Source organism: Mesoplodon densirostris, chromosome 3, assembly GCF_025265405.1.
Source record: "Mesoplodon densirostris isolate mMesDen1 chromosome 3, mMesDen1 primary haplotype, whole genome shotgun sequence".
Taxonomy (NCBI): Eukaryota; Metazoa; Chordata; class Mammalia; order Artiodactyla; family Ziphiidae; genus Mesoplodon; species Mesoplodon densirostris.
The window spans coordinates 45538959-45560512 of record NC_082663.1 but is presented as its reverse complement, the minus strand read 5'-3'; the positions used below and the strand labels follow the sequence as shown (position 1 = coordinate 45560512).

Genomic DNA, 21554 nt, shown 5'->3' with positions numbered 1-21554 from the left:
ATCATAGCTAATTTTGCTACAGACCTTGATAACTAGAAATAACAAGTCTTATTAGCTCTCAGTTTTCCTTTTTCCCTCCGTCTTTAGCTACCTCCCTTTACTTTGAACAAATGACCTCACCACCAACTTTACTAAGAAAAACAAAAGCCATGTGGCTCAGTGTTCTCAGTCTCTGGCGTTCTCAGCCACTGTGATGGTTACAAATACGCCTCATCTCTCTTTTAAAGGTACACCTTTCTAATCCCTCAAAGTTCTATCCTTGCTTCACATGATTTATCACCCAGTGCCACCTAATCTTTCCACAGCTTAAAATCAACTGTGGACAATTATGATAAAAACCAAATCTGATCTTTATCTCTGATTTCTCTAAATGCCTGCACCCTCCCCCCACCCTGGGGGTGGGGGGGCGTGGGGGGAAATACACACACACACACACACACACACACACGTCTATTTTACATGTACATGTATTTATGTAAAATGCATAGAATTACACACATACATACATGTTTGTCTATATATACACACAGTCTCCTAAAATCAGCTCCTCCTCCTCCATTCCTGTCTATAATAATGATATAATTATCAGTTCATAGGTTGAAATTTCAAAATCCTGCTGATTCTATTTCAGATCTCAGTCTCATCAAGACCACGTTTTACTGTCATTTCTCTACTTCAGGCCCTCATTTACCCCTTCCCTAATTATTACAATATATTCCCAACTAACCATCCTGTTCCCAGTCTTCACAATTACACTTCCAATATACACCTTACACTATACCTGTACTTCCACACGTACAAATGGTTTCACATACCTAAAAATACCTCAAAAGGTTTCCTATAAAAAACACAATCTATACTCCTGACATGGCATACAAAAACCTTAATATGACCACAATGTGTTTTTTCAACCTTATATCACAGTTATAGGCACAGGCTATGAAGTCAGCCAGACTTGGGCTCAACTTCCAACTCCACTAATGATACACTGTACAGACCTAGAGAAAGTTACCCAACCACTATGAGCCTAATTAAGTTTTGTCATCTACACAGCAGGACTAATGATATTACCTACTTCATACAAATACTACAAAAATGCACTTAGCACAATTACCTAGAGGGCATTAAGAGCTCACATGACGTTACTCACAATTAGGGAGGCCACGTTAATTTATCATTCAAACTAGGGCACTTTTGAGAATGAGTAAACGTGCCATTAATAAATACAGTGGGATTAACATGCATAAACTGGGACTCTCCAAGGCAAACTAGGACTTAGACTCACCCTACTTATTACTGTTATCAAGATCTTTCATGAAAATCTTTCTACCCCATGCTCCAGCCACTCTGAACCCCAGCATACCCTGAACTCTTATTACTTCTGCCTTTGTTCACTCCCTACACCAGGAATGTCATTCCCTCATCTTACCCATCATCAAACTCAACTCAATTATGCTTTTCCAGATTACTGCAACTGGCGTTGACCTCTAGATTAATTAATTAATGTAAATTCTACATGGGCAAAAATTTTTGTGTTTTCCCAGCACTCTAGAATAGGACCTCAAGAAACATTTGATGAATTTGCATGACTGTCTCGCTCTCTCTCTCTCTCCTGTCCTCACCTTAAATATTCTGAAAATTGCTACCACATTCCGCTTTATATGGGAATCTACCTATCTTCATTAAACTGCAGCACTATGAAGGAGCTCATCTCCATAAACTCTAAAATCTTGGGCATAGTGAACACTTGGATAAATGTTTGCAGAATTTGAAGAGAAGGAATTTAAACTCAGATTCTCGACTGTTACCAGATACAATATGAATACTTTTATAAACAGCATCAGGCCCTAATGGTTTTTTAGGCATCTAAATGTCAAATGACATGTCATCATTAACATAAATATACTCATGTCTTTATCTTTAGTTTTTTAAAAAATGGACATTATACTTACAGGCCATTGCTCTCCAACCCACAGTATGCACAAATTTTTATATCAGTTAATTATTTTATTATCAATAGGGTTTTATCTACCTGCCCCAGTCATAACAGGATTTTAAAGCCAATTATCTTGGTCAGGCAATATTATGTTTTCCTTGACTACTACCTTATGGTAATGATACTAAGTGGTTTTTCTTGATGCCTTTCTTCAGATTCAAAACAAATCCTTCAAAGAGATACACAAAATGGCAAACCCACACAATGGACTACTACTCACCAAACATGGGTGAGTTTCAAAAGCATGAAAGTAACCAGATCCAGGACTATAACAATATATGGTTCAATTAGTAAAACACTGTGTAACTTGGGAGATTGGGATTGACATATACACACTACTATATATAAAATAGATAACTAATAATGACCTACTGTATAGCACAGGGAATTCTTCTCAATATTCTGTAATGACCTATATGGGGAAAGAATCTAAAAAAGAGTGGATATATGTGTATGTATAGCTGATTCACTTTGCTGTACAGCAGAAACTATCACAACATTGTAAATCAACTATACTCAAATAAAATTAATGTAAAAAAAAGGTATTCAGGAAAAAAAAAATTGTGGAAAGGCAAAACTATAGGGACAGAAAGCAAATAATCAGTGTCTGCCAGGGGCAGCTGGGAGTAAAAGAACTAAATGCAAAGAGGGACAATGAGGAACTTTTGGGGATCATAGTCATACAGCTATATACATTTGTCAAAACTCACCCAACTGTACACCTAACATGAATTTTTTGTTTGTAAATTGGACAATATAATAAACAAAAAAAATCCTTCAGAAGTATTACCCATAATCAGCTTGTGAAAAATAACATGGTTTACTAACTTCCGAATTAAAAATTTACATTAACTGGGAAGGAAGAAATATGAAAGTGGAAAAGAAGTAAAATTATCTCTGTTTACAGACAACATGATCTTATATGTAAAAAGCCTAAAAATTCTATTTAAAAACCTGTGAGAACTAACACACGTAGCAAAGTTGCAGGACATAAAACCAATACATAAAAATCAGCTGCATTTCTGTAACAATGAACAATCCAAAAAGTAAATTAAGAAAACAATTCTTAAAAAAAAAAACAATTCTATTTATAATAGCATTAAAAAGAAAAAATACTTATTCTTAATTATAAGGAATGAACTTAACCAAGGAGGCAAAAGACTTCTACACTGACAACAAAACACTGCTGAAAGAAATTTTTAAAAACATTAACATCTCATACTCACGGATTAGAAGACTTAGCATTGTTAAGATGCAAATATTACCACAAACAATCTACAGATTCAATGTAATTCCTATCAAATCTCACGGTTATTTTTTGCGGGAACAGAAAAACCCATCCTAAAACTCTTATAAAAGCTCAAGGGATTCCAGAATAGCCAAAACAGTCTTTTGAAAAGAAGAGCAAAGTTGGAAGTTTCATACTTGCTGATTTCAAAACATATTATACAGAACTTCCCTGGTGGCACAGTGGTTAAGAATCCGCCTGCCAATGCAGGGGACACAGGTTCGAGCCCTGGTCTGAGAAGATCCCACATGCCGCAGAGCAACTAAGCCCGTGCGCCACAACTACTGAGCTAGAGCCAGTGAGCCACAACTACTGAGCCCACGTGCTGCAACTACTGAAGCCCGCACGCCTAGAACCCATGCTCCATAAGAGAAGCCATCGCAATGAGAAGCCCGTGCACCGCAACGATGAGTAGCCCCGCTCACCGCAACTAGAGAAAGCCCGTGCACAGCAACGAAGACCCAACACAGCCAAAATTAAAAATAAATAAATAAATTTATAGGAAAAAAAACTCCCACAAAAACAGAATTGAAGACCAATGAATAGCAAGCCCAGAAACAAACCCTTGCATATACAAATGATTTTTAACAAGGGTGCCAAGACCATTCAATACAGAAAGTACAGTCTTTTTCAACAAATGGTGTTGGGAGAAAAATACGAGAAATGAGAGGGAAGAGAGCACCACTGGTGGGAATGTAAAATGGTGTGGCTACTACAGAAAAACAGTAGGACAGCTTCTCAAAAAGTTAATAATAGATAACCATATGATGCAGCAATTCTACTTCTGCATAAATACCTCAAAGAATTAAAAACAGGGACTCTACAGATATCGATAAGAGTCTACAGTTATCTATAGACTATCTATCTACCTATAGATATAAATGCTGCTGTGGACATGGGTGTATAGGTATCTATCTATAGATAGATAGATATAGATAGATACAGATAACTATACACCCATGTTCACAGCAGCATTATTTACAATAGCCAAAGGTGGAAGCAATCCAAGTGTCCATCAATGAATGAATGGATAAACAAAATGTGGTACATACACATATAATGGATTATTGTGTCTTTAAAAAAGGATATTCTGATTGACCCATGCTTCAACATGGATGAATCTCAAAGACATTCTGCTAAGTGAAATAAGCCAGTCACAAAAGGACAAATACTGCATGATTCCACTTATATGAGGTACCCAGACAAATTCAGAGACAGAAAGTAGAGTGGTGGTTTCCCAGGGTTGGGGGAGCAGAGAATGAAGTTATGGTTTAACGAGTACAGAGTTTCAGTTTTACAAAATGAAAAGAGCTCTGGAGGTGAGCGGTGGTAATGGCTGCATAACAATGTCAATGTACCTAATGCCACAAAACTGTACACTTAAAAACGGGTGAAATCGTAAATTTTATGTTATACGTATTTTGCCACAAATTTTTAATTAGGACGATGAAGTCTATTTTATTATTAAGTAAACGTAACTAATTTCCTCAAAGATTTCATTCAAAACATTTAAGAAGTGTTTTGAAGATTGTAGTATAAATTATAATATCTCCATATAGAAAATCACTTCTGCATGACCAGAACTATTTTAAAAAACTATAATGGATTTGAAAAAGAAAAATCTCAGCTCCCTGACACTCTACTGTACATTTTCTAAGGAATACTCTTTCAAAACGGCAACTATCAAGACATTTAAAAAAAGATGTTCTAGAATATAAAATATTCCTGTGCCAAGAAAAGGATAAAAAAATGAAGCTACATTTGGCAAAGCTACTGTTGTTTTCTACTTCTTATCCCCAAGTCATTTTTTAAATACCTGAAAAGTGACAAATCAGACATATTCTTTACACTAATTCCTAAGCACTGCAGATCCGTGGATTTAAAGAAGTCAGCATTGCAGACCTATTTTAAAAAAAGGCAAATCTGACCTACAGTGTGATGTTTAACAAATTCCTAAATAAAACTGTAAAACTTTCTTTCTCCCCACCCCCAAAAAATGCTTAGTTATATGTTGTTCTGATTAAGGAAGGGCAATTTTTAAAGTGAACTTATATGATTCAGCGCTTACCTGTTCACTAATAACCTGGAATTCTCTCATTTCATCCTCAGTTAAGGGAGCACATGTTTCATCATTTTCACTGTCTTCTTGCCAGCCCATCTCCTTTAACAATCTGGAAAGGGGGGAAAGAATAAATTTAATTTAGAACTTAACCCAAGTAAGATAATTCCTTTTACACTGTGAGCAAGAAAACATGATCTATTTTATTGGGTTAGCCAAAAGGTTCGTTCGTTTTTCTGTAAGATGGCTCTAGTAGCACTTAGTTGTCTTTAACTTCTTTTGAAACAATTTTGTTAGACTGTATTGTAACAGCTGTCATATTCAGCATGCATTTTAAAAAAAAGCTTATCAAAATTGGTGAATTTTTGTGTAGCCATTTTAACAGTGAAGACGGAACAAAGAACATGTTTGGCATATTATGCTGTATTATTTCAAGGAAGATAAAAACGCAACTGAAAAGCACAAAAAGATTTGTCCAGTGTATGGAGAAGGTGCTGTGACTGATCGAACGTGTCAAAAGAGGTTTGCGAAGTGTTGTGCTGGAGATTTCTCGCTGGACGATGCTCCACGGTGAGGTAGACCAGTTGAAGTCAATAGCGATCAAATCGAGACATTAATTGAGAACAATCAACGTTATACCATGCGGGAGATAGCCAACGTACTCAAAATATCTAAATCAAGCACTGGAAATCATTTGCACCAGTGTGGTTATGTTACGCGCTTTGATGTTTGGGTTCGCCTAAGTTAAGCAGAAGAAAAAAAACCCTCTTGACCATATTTCTGCATGCGATTCTCTACTTAATTAACATAACAAAAACATTCCGTTTTTAAAACAAATTGTGACGGGTGATGAAAAGTGGATACTGTACAGCAATGTGTAATGGAAGAGATCGGACAAGCAAAATGAAACACCACCAACCACACCAAACGCCAGTCTTCATCCAAAGAAGGTGATGTGTATTTGGTGGGATTGGAAGGGCGTCCTCTATTATGAGCTCCTTCCGAAAAACCAAACGATTAATTCCAACAAGTACTGCTCCCAATTAGACCAAGTGAAAACGGCACTCGACGAAAAGCATCCAGAATAGTCAACAGAAAATGCATAATCTTCCATCAGGATAACGTAAGACCAAGTGTTTCTTTGCTGACCAGGCAAAAACTGTTACAGCTTGGCTGGGAAGTTATGATTCATCAGCCGTATTCGCCAGACATTGCAGCTTCAGATTTCCATTTATTTTGGTCTTTATAAAATTCTCTTAACGGAAAAAATTTCAACTCCCTGGAAGACTATAAAAGGTACCTGGAACAGTTCTTTGCTCAAAAGATTAAAAGTTTTGCGAAGATGGACTTCCCTGGTGGCGCAGTGGTTAAGAATCCGCCTGCCAATGCAGGGGACACGGGTTCGAGCCCTGGTCCGGGGAGATCCCACATACCGTGGAGCAACTAAGCCGGTGCACCACAACTACTGAGCCCACGTGCCGCAACTACTGAAGCCCGTGCGCCTAGAGCCCGTGCTAAGCAACAAGAGAAGCCACCACAATAAGAAGCCCACGCACCGCAATGAAGAGTAGCTCCCACTTGCCACAACTAGAGAAAAGTCCGTGTGCAGCAACAAAGACCCAATGCAGGCAAAAATTAATTAAACAAAAAAAAAGAACAGATAAACAACAAGGTCCTACTGTATAGCACAGGGAACTATATTATTCAGTATCCTGTAATAAACTGTAATGAAAAAGAATCTGCATCAGTTTGCTGTACAGCAAAAACTAACACATTGTAAATCAACTATACTTCAGTTAAAAAAAAAAAAGATTAACAGGGAATCAACCACTTTCTCTAGTTGGGCAAACAAGAATACTATAGGGCTTCCCTGGTGGCACAGTGGTTGAGAGTCCGCCTGCCGATGCAGGGGACATGGGTTCGTGCCCTGGTGTGGGAAGATCCCACATGCCGCAGAGCGGCTAGGCCCGTGAGCCATGGCCGGTGAGCCTGCGCTCCGCAACGGGAGAGGCCACAACAGTGAGAGGCCCGCGTACCGCCAAAAAAAAAAAAAAAGAATACTGTAGCCATGACTGTTGCATTTGACTTAGAGCCTTCAAAGCTTCTGTTTCTTATATGGCCACATATCTTGTCTGATTATACTGGTTTTTGTAAAAAAATATCTTTATTGGAGTATAATTGCTTTACATTGTTGTGTTAGCTTCTGCTGTATAACAAAGTGAATCAGCTGTATGTATACATGTATCTCCAAATCCCCTCCCTCTTGCGTCTCCCTCCCACCCTCCCCATCCCACCCCTCCAGGCGGTCACAAAGCACCGAGCTGATCTCCCTGTGCTATGCGGTTGCTTCCCACTAGCTATCTATTTCACATTTGGTAGGGTATATATGTCAGTGCCACTCTCTCACTTCGTTCCAGCTTACCCTTCCCCCTCCCTGTGTCCTCAGATCCATCCTCTACGTCTTCGTCTTTATTCCTGTCCTGCCCCTAGGTTCTTCAGAACCATTTTTTTTTTAAGATTCCATAGTTACATCCCTTAAACATACTCCTTTTTACACCTAACTCATCTTTCAAATTGAACCTGTCACATATTGGCTACTTTGTAGCCTTTACACATTTTCAAACAATCTCATAAAATAACAGTGCTCAGAGACTGGAAATAAAATGTAACACTATACCCATATTTTACAGATGAAGAACCAGGATCTCTTAAGTAAAAACAATTTGCCTACTTGACAGCAAACAAAGGAGTAGAATTCTGGTTTTTTGCCTCGTAAGTTAGTATACATTGCACCAAACTCTGCTGCCTCTGGACTAAAATGCCGCAGTCACCATCACTGTTAATTACTATTTCTCACATTTCTTTTAATCAGTTAATGCTTTGTCTTCACTGTAACCTAGATGGCCTCCCTGTGGAATGGCACTTCCATTCTCAATGCCACCCAGTCCAGAGTCTACAGATCTAGACTGGTAAAAACAATCTCACACCTTTCACTAGATCCTTACTTTTATTTGTTTCACTTTTAAAAACTGAATCATAACTAAATAATAATGCAGATGGAACAAATTATTTCAAATGTTATGAAAAACAAGTATTCCTAACTGTCCATTCTCTCCTCTTTCCACTTCCAAGGGCTGTAACTGTTAACTGTTTCTAGAATAGCTTTCAAAACAAAAACTCTGTATTTCCCTATTCCCCACAACTAGGAATACACCACAACAGTGATCTGCACTTTGCCTTTTCATTAGCATTTCTTCCCATTCTCTTTCAAATTATTACCAAATCACCCTGATACCATTTTCACAATTACCACCCTCCACTAAATATTTTCAATGGCTTCCCACTTCCTAAAGAACAAACTCCTTAACCTTAACACCATGACCACAAATTCAAATTCCTTACATTAGAAAAAGCACAGGACTAGAAGTGGAAGACCTGGGTCACAAATCCTACTCTCCACAAACCAGGTATAAGACACAGGCTAATTTGTTCACTTCCCTGAGCTATTTCTTCATCTGAAGCATTGAAAGAGCTTGAATAGATCTCTAAGGCCCTGCCTTTTCAATTTATCTCTAATTCCATTAAGGACTCCACACTCCTGTCAAGATATTCTATTCACTAACCCTAAAACAAACTAGGTATGTATTCAACTCTAAATATCCTTTCATGCCCCTTTTTATTCCAAAATGACTACCCAGTACCCTTGCCCGTACTGTCTCACCCTTTAAGATTTAATTTAGGTCCCAATTAAAACTCTGACTGGTACTCAAGCCATAATGCTATCTACCCCCAAACTCCCTTGAATTTCTCTGGCACTCATTTCTATTAATTCTTTTGGTGCTTAGACAAGGTAACAACTATCCCTCTGATGTTGAAGCTATCCTCAATACCTTCACGACATACTGAAACTTGATAATAATAGTAATATATGTGCCTATTTCATATTTTATATTTTTTAACAAAAAAATTGTCATCCTTGAGAATTGTGTCACTGTTGCCTAAGTTGTTAAATCAAGCAATATGAGTAACTTATATGTATATGTAACTTAAGAATCAGAAAGTTTACAGGGAGTTCCCTGGTGGCCTAATGGTTAGGATTCAGGCTTTCACTACTGTGGCCCAGGTTCGATCCCTGGTTTGGGAACTGAGATCCTGCAACCAAAAAAAAAAAAAAATTACAGAAAATTTGAAGCCATGGAAAAGAAATATCACTCAATTTTCAGAGAAACACATGCTACACCACAGATGAACCCTGATAAAGTATTACTGAAAGCAAACTGGTGGTTACCTAAGGACAGAGAGTAACAATGAGGAGTAACTGTAAATGAGCACAATGTTTCTTTTTGGAGTGAAAAGAAACGTTCTAAAATTAGACTGTGGTGACAGTTACACAACTTCAAATACATCAAAAATTAGTGAACTGAGTAAAAAATTTATAGTATATAAATTATATCTCAATGAAGCTGTTAAAAAATCAATTTTCTATAATAAAATCAAAATTCTGGGTAGAGACAGAAGTAAAAATACTAACCTGTGTTCTGCTTCAAGTGAACTAGAAAGAACATCAGTTTGTGGGAAGGTTGAAGACCGAATGATCTGTTGGGAAATTACCGAGGCATTGCCATTCTCTTGTGGAATTTCATTTTCATCAAAGTTTCGGTTTATATCCCTTTCTTGGTGAGTACTATTGCTGTTATGCAAATTAAATGAGTCGTCATCCTGATTTTTGAAGAGTTAAAAAAAATGAGTTAGAGAATAGAATTGTTTAAAAAAAAACTTTAATAGATCCTGGTTAGATTTTCATTGATAAAACAACTGTAATGCTTATATAATCATTTAGGAGACAGTTTCATAAGATGTGAAACTAAGTTGTGAAGGGTACCAACAGCTTTCTGACTCTATGTATTCACATCTATTCAATAAAGACAAAACTAAAAGGATAAATAAACGTAGGCAAGATGGGGAAAACCAAAAACACAAACGTGAACAGGAATTTTTTTAATTTCATTTTTGCACAGGAACTACAGAGTAAGAAAATCTATTTTAGAAATGAATTCATTATTTATGCAAATAGCTACCTAGTCTTGCTTTCAGAAATATGAAAATATTCAAAGGTCCTAAATAAGTAATATTGGCCCACCTATTCCAATGACATGCTAATGTCAAACCAAGAATTACACTGCAAGTTCAATTACCTTTTCTGAGCCCGCATGGCTTTCATCTTCATGTTCCTCTTCTACTCTGTCCCTTTTCAATGCTTTCAAAAATTCACTCTTCTTATCAGTGCGCATACGTGTCAGTTTGGTTAGACGAGGCTGCTGATTAAGTTTGTCAACAGGTGAAGAGGAATTTGAGCGATTACACTAAGAAAAAAAATCAGAAATGTTGATAAATGTAGACAGAGAATATCAATATAAAGTTTACAACTACCATGACTTTCTATTTCACCTTCTTCCCAATACAAAATTGATTTTAAATTCTATTTTAAACTCTGTTTTCCACTATGACTGTCATTTTTATCTATCCCACTTAATAAGTAAACATAAAAATGTTATCCCAAAAACAATTAAGGTCTGATAATACCAAGAACTATGATTCTAAATTAGGGCTTTAAATACTATTTTATAAAATGAATCCTGAAATTGCTTAAACATTTCTATAATTCAAAATAAAGCAGTTTTTAAAATTGTGTTCCACAGAGTTCTAAGGTTCTAGTAACAGCTTCCCATACAAACTATTATCATTCTTTACACACAGGTACACATTGAGTTTATCAGATAGGGTTTTACGAGGGAAAATTTTTGTGGAAGAGCAGGAGGGGACAGTAACAGAACATGTACTGGAGTCCTTTTTGTTTTTGATACTTTGACAGTGGAGTACAAAAGAAAAGAGAATGTTAGAATTCTGTGTCACAGGTATTTTAAGCCATGGGACTAAACCAAAATGCTTAACTGTTGGCAATAACATCCGCAGAATTTAAGCCACAGACGACCAGCTGAGAATGCTTGTCCTTCCATCACAGCTCTAAAATTCTATGACTGAGAACTAGTATATGAGGGGTTATAACGTTCCACTATAGTACCCAGACCAATCTCAGTTATAACAATACAGTCACAAGTGTCTTTTGACCCTGAACTGGTCAGGGAAGTCCCTGATCTAGAAGTTTCAGAAAGCTGGCCAAATGAGAAAGAAATACGTAAGCTACTTCAAGGTCAGTAAAATAATAATATGCACCTTTCCCTTTTCTTCCTCCTCTCTGCCCTCTCTTAGTGTCCATCATCCCCAGAAGAAGATTATACAATAAAAATCCTTATTTTTAGTCAAGGTTCAATCAGACAGCATAGCATAAGTCTGTGGCAAAAGTCAAAATACCTGTTTTCATTACTCTTCTCTTAAAAATTACTCTTTCTGGTTGATAAGTATATGGGTGTTTCACTGTATGATTTTCTCTACATTTTAGGATATTTGGAAATTTTGTTAGAAACTTTAAAAATTATCCCTACTTAAACTGCAAAAAAAGTTAGCAAACAGAGGGAAGTATCTGAATCAAGTTTTCTGAAAGAACTAAAATATCTCATTTTAATGCATTCATTTAATGCATCTATGCCTTTTGTTCACTGTTAATTAAATCACCATGATTAAGATACATTTTGCTTCTTAGGAGTAATATATATATATATATATATATATATATATTTTTTTTTTTTTTTTTGTGGTACGCGGGCCTCTCACTGTTGTGGCCTCTCCCGTTGCAGAGCACAGGCTCCGGACGCGCAGGCTCAGTGGCCATGGCTCACGGGCCCAGCCGCTCTGCGGCATGTGGGATCTTCCCGGACCGGGGCACAAACCAGCGTCCCCTGCATCGGCAGGCGGACTCTCAACCACTGCGCCACCAGGGAAGCCCGACTCAGGAGTAATTTTAAATGCCATACCTCTTTCACTGAAGTTGTTGATGGACTAAAATTCTTGGCAGTTGATTTAAAAGTATTAAAGTTTCCGACACCATATGTAGACTCATGAGGGAAAGAAGTCCCAACTTTATTTTCTTTAGTTTGGCTTTTCCACTGTGTAGGCTAAAGAAAAACACACAAACGTTAATGTGTATCTAAAACAGAGTATATAGAAGAGAGAGAAAACAAACTGAACACATAAAGATGACTAAATGTGGCTCATAAAAACAATTATTTTTGTATTATACCTTAATCATTTCTACATGGTTCTCTTCCATCTTTTTTTTTACAAATAAAATCAAAACCTGGTATTCAGATAAAACATCTAACTACACTGCTGTTTTTTCAAAGTTTTATAAACCTTAAGTTAGGTTTCTTTTGCCTAATACCAAGAAAACACAAGTGACCAAGTTTCAAAAACCTTAAACTGAACACGAAGGACAGAGCATTTTATACATTATTATTAAGCAAATATATCACAGATACATCTTGCAAAACAAGTATTTATAGATTTCATTTACTACTGACTACTAAAATAAGAAAACACACATGGACAAACACACAAGCCACTTACAAGACAATTAAAATCAATGACACACAGTGGGCCAACAATGCTTTCCACTTAGAAATCAGCAGCCCACCAATACTGCCACACTTCAACGTGAAATTTTTAACATTTTTTTGGTCAAAGTAATTCAATTGATATCAACTTAAAACTTGCATGTTTAACTTAGAACTTACTTTTGTAGGTGGAGCAGCAGGTTTAGGGACTAAGCCTTTATAAACACTTGGACCAGTCCCATTCTTAACTGGTTGTGACTGAAGATTTCCTACTACTGGGAATCCAGATAGCTGTAAGTCTTTTGTATTACCTTTCTTAATGACCAGCATCCTTTGAGTTCTAGATTTAGGATTCGGGGGATATTCTGCATAAATAAAGCACGAGCAATAGTTATACAGTTTAAATTTTAGCATAAAATTAAACCACCAAAAGAATCGTATATTCCAAACTTGATTATATTTAAAAATAACAGCTGCTTCCTGAGTAAATTAAGCTAAGTATGAACTATATTCCTGCTTGAGAAGTAAAGCTAAAACAGTCAAACAAATCATAGCAAGAATTGAGCAATGTCAAGTAACAAAGATGAATTCAGCTAGATAAGTCTCCTAGAATGGTTAACTATGACCCAGCCAAAATTAACTACATTCTAGCATACTTTTCATTAATTTTTTTTAATTACAAATTTCATCCTAATGGCTCTTAAGACTTGAAATATAAAATATATTATATTTTCCTCTTCTCCATTTTGAAAAGAGAATTTTCCTAATTCCTTCATTCTTTTTATCTCACTCATAAAGTTATTACTAATTAGAAAGAAACTACAGTCCCTCTATTTCTAAATTCCTACTTAAGTTATGACTAATGAGGAAGGGAATTGTTTTCATAATACCAATTCATTCAAATATTTACTGGCCATCCACACTACACTGAAGACATTGTGCAAGTCGTAGGGGATCCAACTCAATCCTGGCTTCTGAAGATAGTACTAGAAATAATATTTGCTAACTGAAAGCTGTTCTCAGTACACCCACAGTTGCTAAAATATGAAAAATTACTCCTAGAGTTTAATCAGTCAATGTGTAATCAAACAGATGTTACAGTGAGCATATTCACAATTATGGCAGTGACGTATGTCTTTCTTCCCTTAGAAAAACTATGAAAGCATCAGTTTCACAGTTGGAGAGTTTAGAAGAAAAGAATTAACTCAAAGAAAGAAATCGCAGAAAAACTAAATTAAAATTAGCTTAAGATATGACTCTGTGAGATGGTGAGTAGCACAGATGTATATGATGATGCCCTGCATCAAACAAACCAAACTTCCTACTGGATTATCTCAAAAACTAAACTAAACAATGACTCCTAGGGACATGGGACTCTCGAAGTCCATCTGAAACTTCGAACTCTTCAAACTATAGACCTGATATGGTATGTCATTTACTGTAATGCTAAAGGATTAAAGAACAAGGACCTGGCAATTCCTTGGCAGTCCAGTGGTTAGGACTCAGCGCTTTCACTGCCAGGGCCCAGGTTCAATCCCTGGTCAGGGAACTAAGATACCGCATGCTGTGTGTTGCGGCAAAAACAAACTAACAAACAAACAAACACAACAAGAACCTAAAGCAAAGTGAGAAAAGATTCATCTTTCTGAAAGTTAAACACTGAAAGTTTATCTACTAGGGCAAACATTCCAACTGCTCAGCTGCCTACAAAGGCCCAAGATATTAAGGCTAAGAAAGATATTTTCAGGCACATAAGCACACAAATTACATCACCAATATATAGTTTTTCTGAAAAACTAACAAAATGAAGTCAAAACGAAAATGAAGAATAATGATCTCAAACAGAGGCCAATGAAGAACGCTAGAAAGTGCTGAACAATTTAAGTTACAATTACTTCTGGTAAACAGATGGTTACAGCATAACTAAAATTCTTGTAATTAGCAATTCTTTAAATTAAAATATAAGATAAAATCTTAACAGTCTGGTACTCAAAACCTAAATTAAATGAAGCTCAGGAATCTGAAGAATGACTGACTGATGCTGGGAAATGCACAAGGTAGTAAGGGTTTGCAAGGTCTGATCTCAGAGGAATTCAGGTGTTAAAGCAGGGGGTATTTCTATCAGTACAGCACAATTAAGTAAGTTCAAACATGACAGATGAAGACTTCTATTCCAATATTACGAACTAAGCAAACAAGTTTATCTTCTTTCTCTTCTAGATCCTTATGTTAGAATTACTATAAGGGAGGAAAACAAATACAACAGTAAAGAAGAGGAGAAGGGGACTTCCCTGGTGGCGCAGTGGTTAAGAAGCCACTTGCCAATGCAGGGGACACAGGTTCGATCCCTGTTCCGGGAAGATCCCACATGCCTCGGAGCAACTAAGCCCATGCGCCGCAACTACTGAAGCCCACACGCCTAGAGCCCATGCTCTGCAACAAGAGAAGCCACCACAATGAGAAGCCCGTGCACCGCAACGAAGAGTAGCCCCCGCTCGCCGCAACTAGAGAAAGCCCGTGCACAGCAACGAAGACCCAACGCAACCAAAAATAAATAAATAAATTTATTTTAAAAAGAAGAAAGAACAGGAGAAGGTTCATCAGCAATGGATGACCTCAACACATATTTCTAGAGAGTGAAGTAAAGGAAAAAACTTCAGCTTAGAGTGTGTGCACAAAGGAACCCAACAGCTGAGGAAGGGGCTAATCTGCCCTTTAGAATCCTAGATTGTAGAACTGGGACTTGGAAGTGCCACATAAGGCAGAAGACAGAAATGAAATCTTTTCAGACAAAAATCAATCACCAAGAAAAGATCTTTACTAAAGTAAATCCTAAACAACGTATTGATACTTTAGGCAGAAGTAAAATGATCCCACATTGAAAGCTGAAGGTACAAGAAGAAAAAGAAAATATTTTTATATGTAAATCATCATTGATCAAAACTAGAAGACAGAAGAGGAGAACAGATAAGCAAGCAGGCATTGTTTAAGCCTCAATATAATTCCTGACTACAAAGTTCACCTTTCCTAAAACAGGATTTCTAGACACCTAAGAGCAAGAAATATTCTGACAGTTTCCTCAAAGAGGTCTTCAGTGCAAAGAATGAGAGAATTTCCTATAAAGAAGAAGGGTGAAGCCGAAGAAATCAGTCATAGAAGAGAGGGAGTAAAGTAAAAGATGATAAAGGTACCTAAAAGATGATGATAGGGATTGGGAGGAAAGAGAAGCAGACATAGTGCTGATGTACTTACGAAGTATTCACAGTCAAATAGTACAGAGGTTAAGACCATGTGTTTTTGTGCCAGATTTACAGAATTTTAATACTTGCTCTAACCTCACTAGTTAATCTCTCATCTGTAAAATGAAAAACAGTTCCTGTCTCAGAGTTGCAGTGAAATGTTTTCTTTAAACCAAATACTAGAAAAAATGTCCAGAAGTCATATACAATCTCCACTATAATAGGTTTCCAATTGTATTTCAAATAAAAGGTATCCTTTTTCAAGAATTTTAAACCTAAAATTTAAACCTAAAATCCACGAGTATGGAAGATGAGAAAAATTATAAAATAAACACCTTTAATAAAGACTAACCTATACCTTATATAACTATGCTGAACATACTACATAAACCTGCCTGTTTAAGAACAAGAAAAGTGTTCTTAGTCTAATGGGCCAGAATGGTGGCCACCAGCAGTGGTGTTCACGTGGTAGAGTGTTCCCAAGTGTGTGTGCCACCAGTGTCTATGTTCCCAGGGTGAGCTGCAGCCTCTCCAGAGAGACTCTCCAAGACCAGCAGCTGCTGGTTACTGAACTGCTGGTATCATGAGACTGAGGACTTGGACTCCAGAGACCCTGCTTTTGATCGGGAGACACCCTATCTGAGAGCTTGAATTAATAAGAATGTGTTAGGGCTTCTCTGGTGGTGCAGTGGTGGAGAGTCCGCCTGCCGACGCAGGGGACACGGGCTCGTGCCCAGGTCCGGGAAGATCCCACATGCCGTGGAGCGGCTGGGCCCGTGAGCCATGGCCGCTGAGCCTGCGCGTCCGGCGCAACGGGAGAGGCCACAACAGTGAGAGGCCCGCGTACCGCAAAAAAAAAAAAAAAAAAAAAAAAAAAAAAAAAAAAAAAAAGAATGTGTTAAATAACAATACAAGAACAAACAAGCCAAAAAGAATGAATGGGGGCAGGGGGAGTATTGGAGGGAGGGGGAGGGGGGAGGGAGGGGAGAAGGGGAGGACGGAGGGGAGGGAGGGGAAGTTAGTTCTTGATGGTAATTATCACATATAAGTAATGGAAAGGGTGGTGGCAGCACTAGTAACTTAATTTTGCCTCATTTATATTACTTATAAACTGGCTCCTCTATTCATAGATTATCTCTACAAATTCTCCTCACACAAACCTTCTGAGTTAAAGTGTTGAATCTGTTGGATTCAAACAGTATCCAATGACGACTCCTACACTTTTACTTTATCAACTGGTAAACTACATGAAAAAGACCCAAATTGTTCAGTTTTTTAAAGAGAAAATTTATGTACTGATGAAAGACTTTAACACTTATAAACAAGAATTAGAAAGTAAGTGACTTTGGTGACTTCCTTCTATAAGTCATATGTGCTTATTATCAAGCTCATATAAACAGTTACTCTTATTCAAATTGCCTTCAAAATATCTAAAGGCAAATGTTTTGGATTTTCATATCATTATTTCCCTCTATCCTCACAGACAACTGTGATCTGATAACAACTGACTTTAAATATCCTTTTATTATCTTATTATTTCATGCTCTCCCAGTATCTTTGAATGTTATAATTAGTTTTGTTCCTTTAAATCCAAAGCCAATGGTGGAGGGGAAAGGCTCAAGCCTTTGAAGAAAGATTAGAATTAAAATACTGCCATGTATAATATTGATACAAAGTAAGCTGGCCAGACATTAAGTCAGAGCTGACATCTCAATTCCTCATCTTCTTTTCTGTCTTTAACTATATTCTCCATATAGTTGCCTTACACATACATATATACATTCTGATTCAATCAGTTTTTACTTTTATCTTTTCGATCTATCACTTAGGACACTCTTTTTTGCCTTTTATTCAATGTACCAGAATCTCCCTCACTTATTGGATTTCAACATAATTAGCTAACATGTATTAAACACCTGTGACATGACCAAGGATATGACACAGCAGACAATTTAATATTAACAGTGCTTTTTCCATTAGTGTTAGTATAGTGATCCTCCTCATTTCACAGACAAGAAAATTCACTCAGAGACTAAGTAATCTTCCCAAAGTCTAAATAATTAGTAAGTAAAAGACCTAACATTAGGGCCCAGACCTATCTGATTCTAAAACCAATGCACTTAACCACTATATTATATTACTGGAGAAAATGGAAATTAAAGTATTGCTAGGTCAGATACTTCAAAATGTATACTATCTCCAACTAAAATACTAATAACAAGTCTGTACTGAATGGTCAAAATTAAGAGGCTTGTAAGTGTTCATTACTAAGTCAGGGGTCCACCCTTTCCCTCACCATCACAGTGATGCCAGTTAATAATTTAATTTGCTCATCTTGACATAAGAGGCAACTTTAATGTGTGAATAAAAGCATACAGCCAAAGGAAGGATAAACAGTATTTTAATTAAGTTTTCACACTAATTTGAAGAGGAAACTTAACCACATAAAATACAATAACATACAAATATCAAAAGCAAACAATCAGTACCACAGCAATTAAATCCAGTTGAACACTAATTTTAAAACAGAAGAATATTTTAAGTTTTTATACAGATTGAGGTTGTTTGAATTTTGCTGGTTTTGAATTTTTTATTTAATGTACAAATCTTTTGTTTTATAGTAGTATGAGTTTTAATCAAATGAGTTTCACTAACATAATTTATGTCAAGGCAGGAGTATGCTATTCTTTCCTTTAACAAGGTCCCCACGTTACCCATATGAAAAAAGAGTGGGCTTAAGTAAATATATTTCTAAAACAAAAACAACTTAAATGATGAACGCTACGTGTAACTCTGACCAAATAAAATTTACTTGTGTCAAGTTGTCTAATCAAACTATTAATTTTTCCTTCTCAACCTTGAACATGTGTTGCATTACCTTTTTCTCCTGCGGTATATAGTAGTATGAGTATTAATCAAATGAGTTTCACTAACATAATTTATGTCAAGGCAGGAGTATGCTATTCTTTCCTTTAACAAGGTCCCCACGTTACTCATATGAAAAAAGAGTGGGCTTAAGTAAATATATTTCTAAAACAAAAACAACTTAAATGATGAACGCTACGTGTAACTCTGACCAAATAAAATTTACTTGTGTCAAGTTGTCTAATCAAACTATTAATTTTTCCTTCTCAACCTTGAACATGTGCTGCATTACCTTTTTCTTCTTGTTATGTTAACAAATGTTTTCATATAAGAAAGACATTGAAGGAAAGTGTAGTCATATCAATATATAAACAATCTACCAACAGAATGCTTTTATATAAAGAAATTTGATAAAGATTATTCCCTTCTCTTAATCCTTTTACAAAGTCACTTTAAAAACTTCACTTGTTTTCATGACCTAAACGAATTTAGTGCAATCATGTCACTCAACCTGTATGCTAGTGGTTAATACCATTAGAATTCTCTAGAAAACAACCCACCTATAAGAACTGGTCACCAGGGACTTCCCTGGTAGCACAGTGGTTAAGAATCCGCCTGCCAATGCAGGGGACATGAGTTCGATCCCTGGTCAGGGAAGATCCCACATGCCACAGAGCAACTAAGCCCGTGCACCACAACTACTGAGCCTGCGCTTTAGACCCTACGAGCCACAACTACTGAGCCTGTGCGCCACAACTACTGGAGCTAGTGCGCCTAGAGCCCATACAAGAGAAGCCACCGCAATGAGAAGCCCACACACCACAATGAAGAATAGCTCCTGCTTGACGCAACTAGAGAAAACTAGTGTGCAGCAACGAAGACCCAACACAGCCAAAAAAAAAAAAGAGCTGGTCACCAATTTGCTCTGATTTAGAAAGCTAAAAAAAAGAATACAGTTCTTAAAGATGAGCCTTGATGCTCTTAAGTACTGTATCAAATATGAGAAAAACTCAGGAATAAATTCATCAAATTCTCAAGGAATAAACACAAATATATATGCTGAGCTGAAACAAGACTATGCTTAAGTTAATTACTAGTGACTGAAGTTTTTCATTATTTAGTATCTTAAGCACAAAATGTTAGGCTCTGCTAGTGATATGTTCCTGACATTATGCCAACACAAATAGCCAGCAGGACTTCTAAAAACACACAAATCAATTTGATAGTCACTAATGTCTCCAATTGCATACAAACATACAAACACATCATTTTCTCTCTCTCTTTCTCACTACCCACATCAGTCACCCAGGTAAATTATTTTAAAATTCTCACAGGCACACTGAAGTGCCTTAAATTTTTGTTTAGTTTTAAATTATTAGGTATATGAGATAAATTAATTAGTAAATATTAATCTTATGCATCAAGCAACGGTGATACTGGTTAAGATCAAAACACTACAGAAGTTACAGATATAAATGTAGGGTGTTTCCAATAAAGCTAATTAAACTCTAAGTAGAATTAAACTTTATTTAACTATAGTTTAAATAGCTTGACTACTTTCACTCAAAGTATTTTTTATTTGGGATATTATGTTTAGACTCTTGCAATTTTTGATCTACAAAAGGACAGTTTCAGGGACAAACTGGTGGTGTTTGCTTTTTAATACATATTACATTTCTGTTATTAAATTTTGACTTACCTGGAAGGAAGTAGCACTAGAAAAGTTCTACTGAAGTCCTTCCTAAAATTCTCTCATGTCTTCCTCAGGAACATAGCTATTTTAAATGTTGCAATGGGGAAAACAATATTTGGGAACCCAGGGGGGTAAAGTAAGAAAGGAATAGTGAAGTGTGATACAATGAAAGTTTCACTGTATTCCTATGGGAAGTACTGGGAATTTAACAATTAATCAAGCCACAATTAACCATTTTCTAATGCAGACACACTTTTTAGTTTACCTAAGACACGGTATTTTTAGTTTACCTAAGACACAGTAAAGAGTACATCTTCCTTTTAAACATCTTTTCAACTAGTGCCCAAAATCCTTAGACCAACCCTGAAACAGGAGAACCAAAATCTTTATATTAATACATTTTATTCTCAATATTTTCAAAGATGTATTTGCCTTTAAATCATTTCTAAAATTATTATATTAACCAAGGATCAGTACCAATAGTATCTATAGGTAGTTTTATATGACAAATGCTCACTAGCATTCTTGATTTTTTATTTACTTTCATTTTAATCAAATCCAAATTATTCCTAATTTCTTAGAGATTTTATTTAACACCTTCCAGGTGGTTCTATATTCTTATGCAATCAGCTGTTCCCAGAAAAACTGAATAATAAGGAAACATACCTAAGAGAGGAGCTTGGGAGATTTTTTTGGTTGGGTATGTGTGTGTCTGGGCGTGTAGGCCTGGGGAGAGTGGCAGAAATACTAATTTGCAATACAGAAAAAACAATGCCATTCACATGGTTCTAACAAAAGTGTCTGACCACCCCCACCCCCACCCACAAGCCCTTAAATTGGGAGATCAAAAGAAACAAAATAATTCCCCCAGCGTATCACCCCATAAATACAATAAAGAACAGC

The 21554-nt window shown here is 36.5% G+C and overlaps 1 protein-coding gene across 2 annotated transcripts in view; it reads right to left on the bottom strand.

The window, feature by feature from the left end:
• The window catches only part of GPBP1 (GC-rich promoter binding protein 1), a 73035-nt gene that overhangs the window by 1436 nt on the left and 50045 nt on the right, over nt 1–21554 (bottom strand). Inside the window, exons 7-12 of one of the 2 annotated variants that reach the window (XM_060092907.1) lie at nt 21318–21377; nt 13035–13219; nt 12276–12416; nt 10539–10706; nt 9875–10062; nt 5353–5455 (exon numbers count right to left, since the gene is read on the bottom strand). In XM_060092907.1, the coding sequence (XP_059948890.1) occupies nt 5353–5455; nt 9875–10062; nt 10539–10706; nt 12276–12416; nt 13035–13219; nt 21318–21377 (845 nt within the window). The remainder of the gene's footprint in view (nt 1–5352; nt 5456–9874; nt 10063–10538; nt 10707–12275; nt 12417–13034; nt 13220–21317; nt 21378–21554) is intronic. The other variant, XM_060092908.1, reaches the window with a different exon arrangement.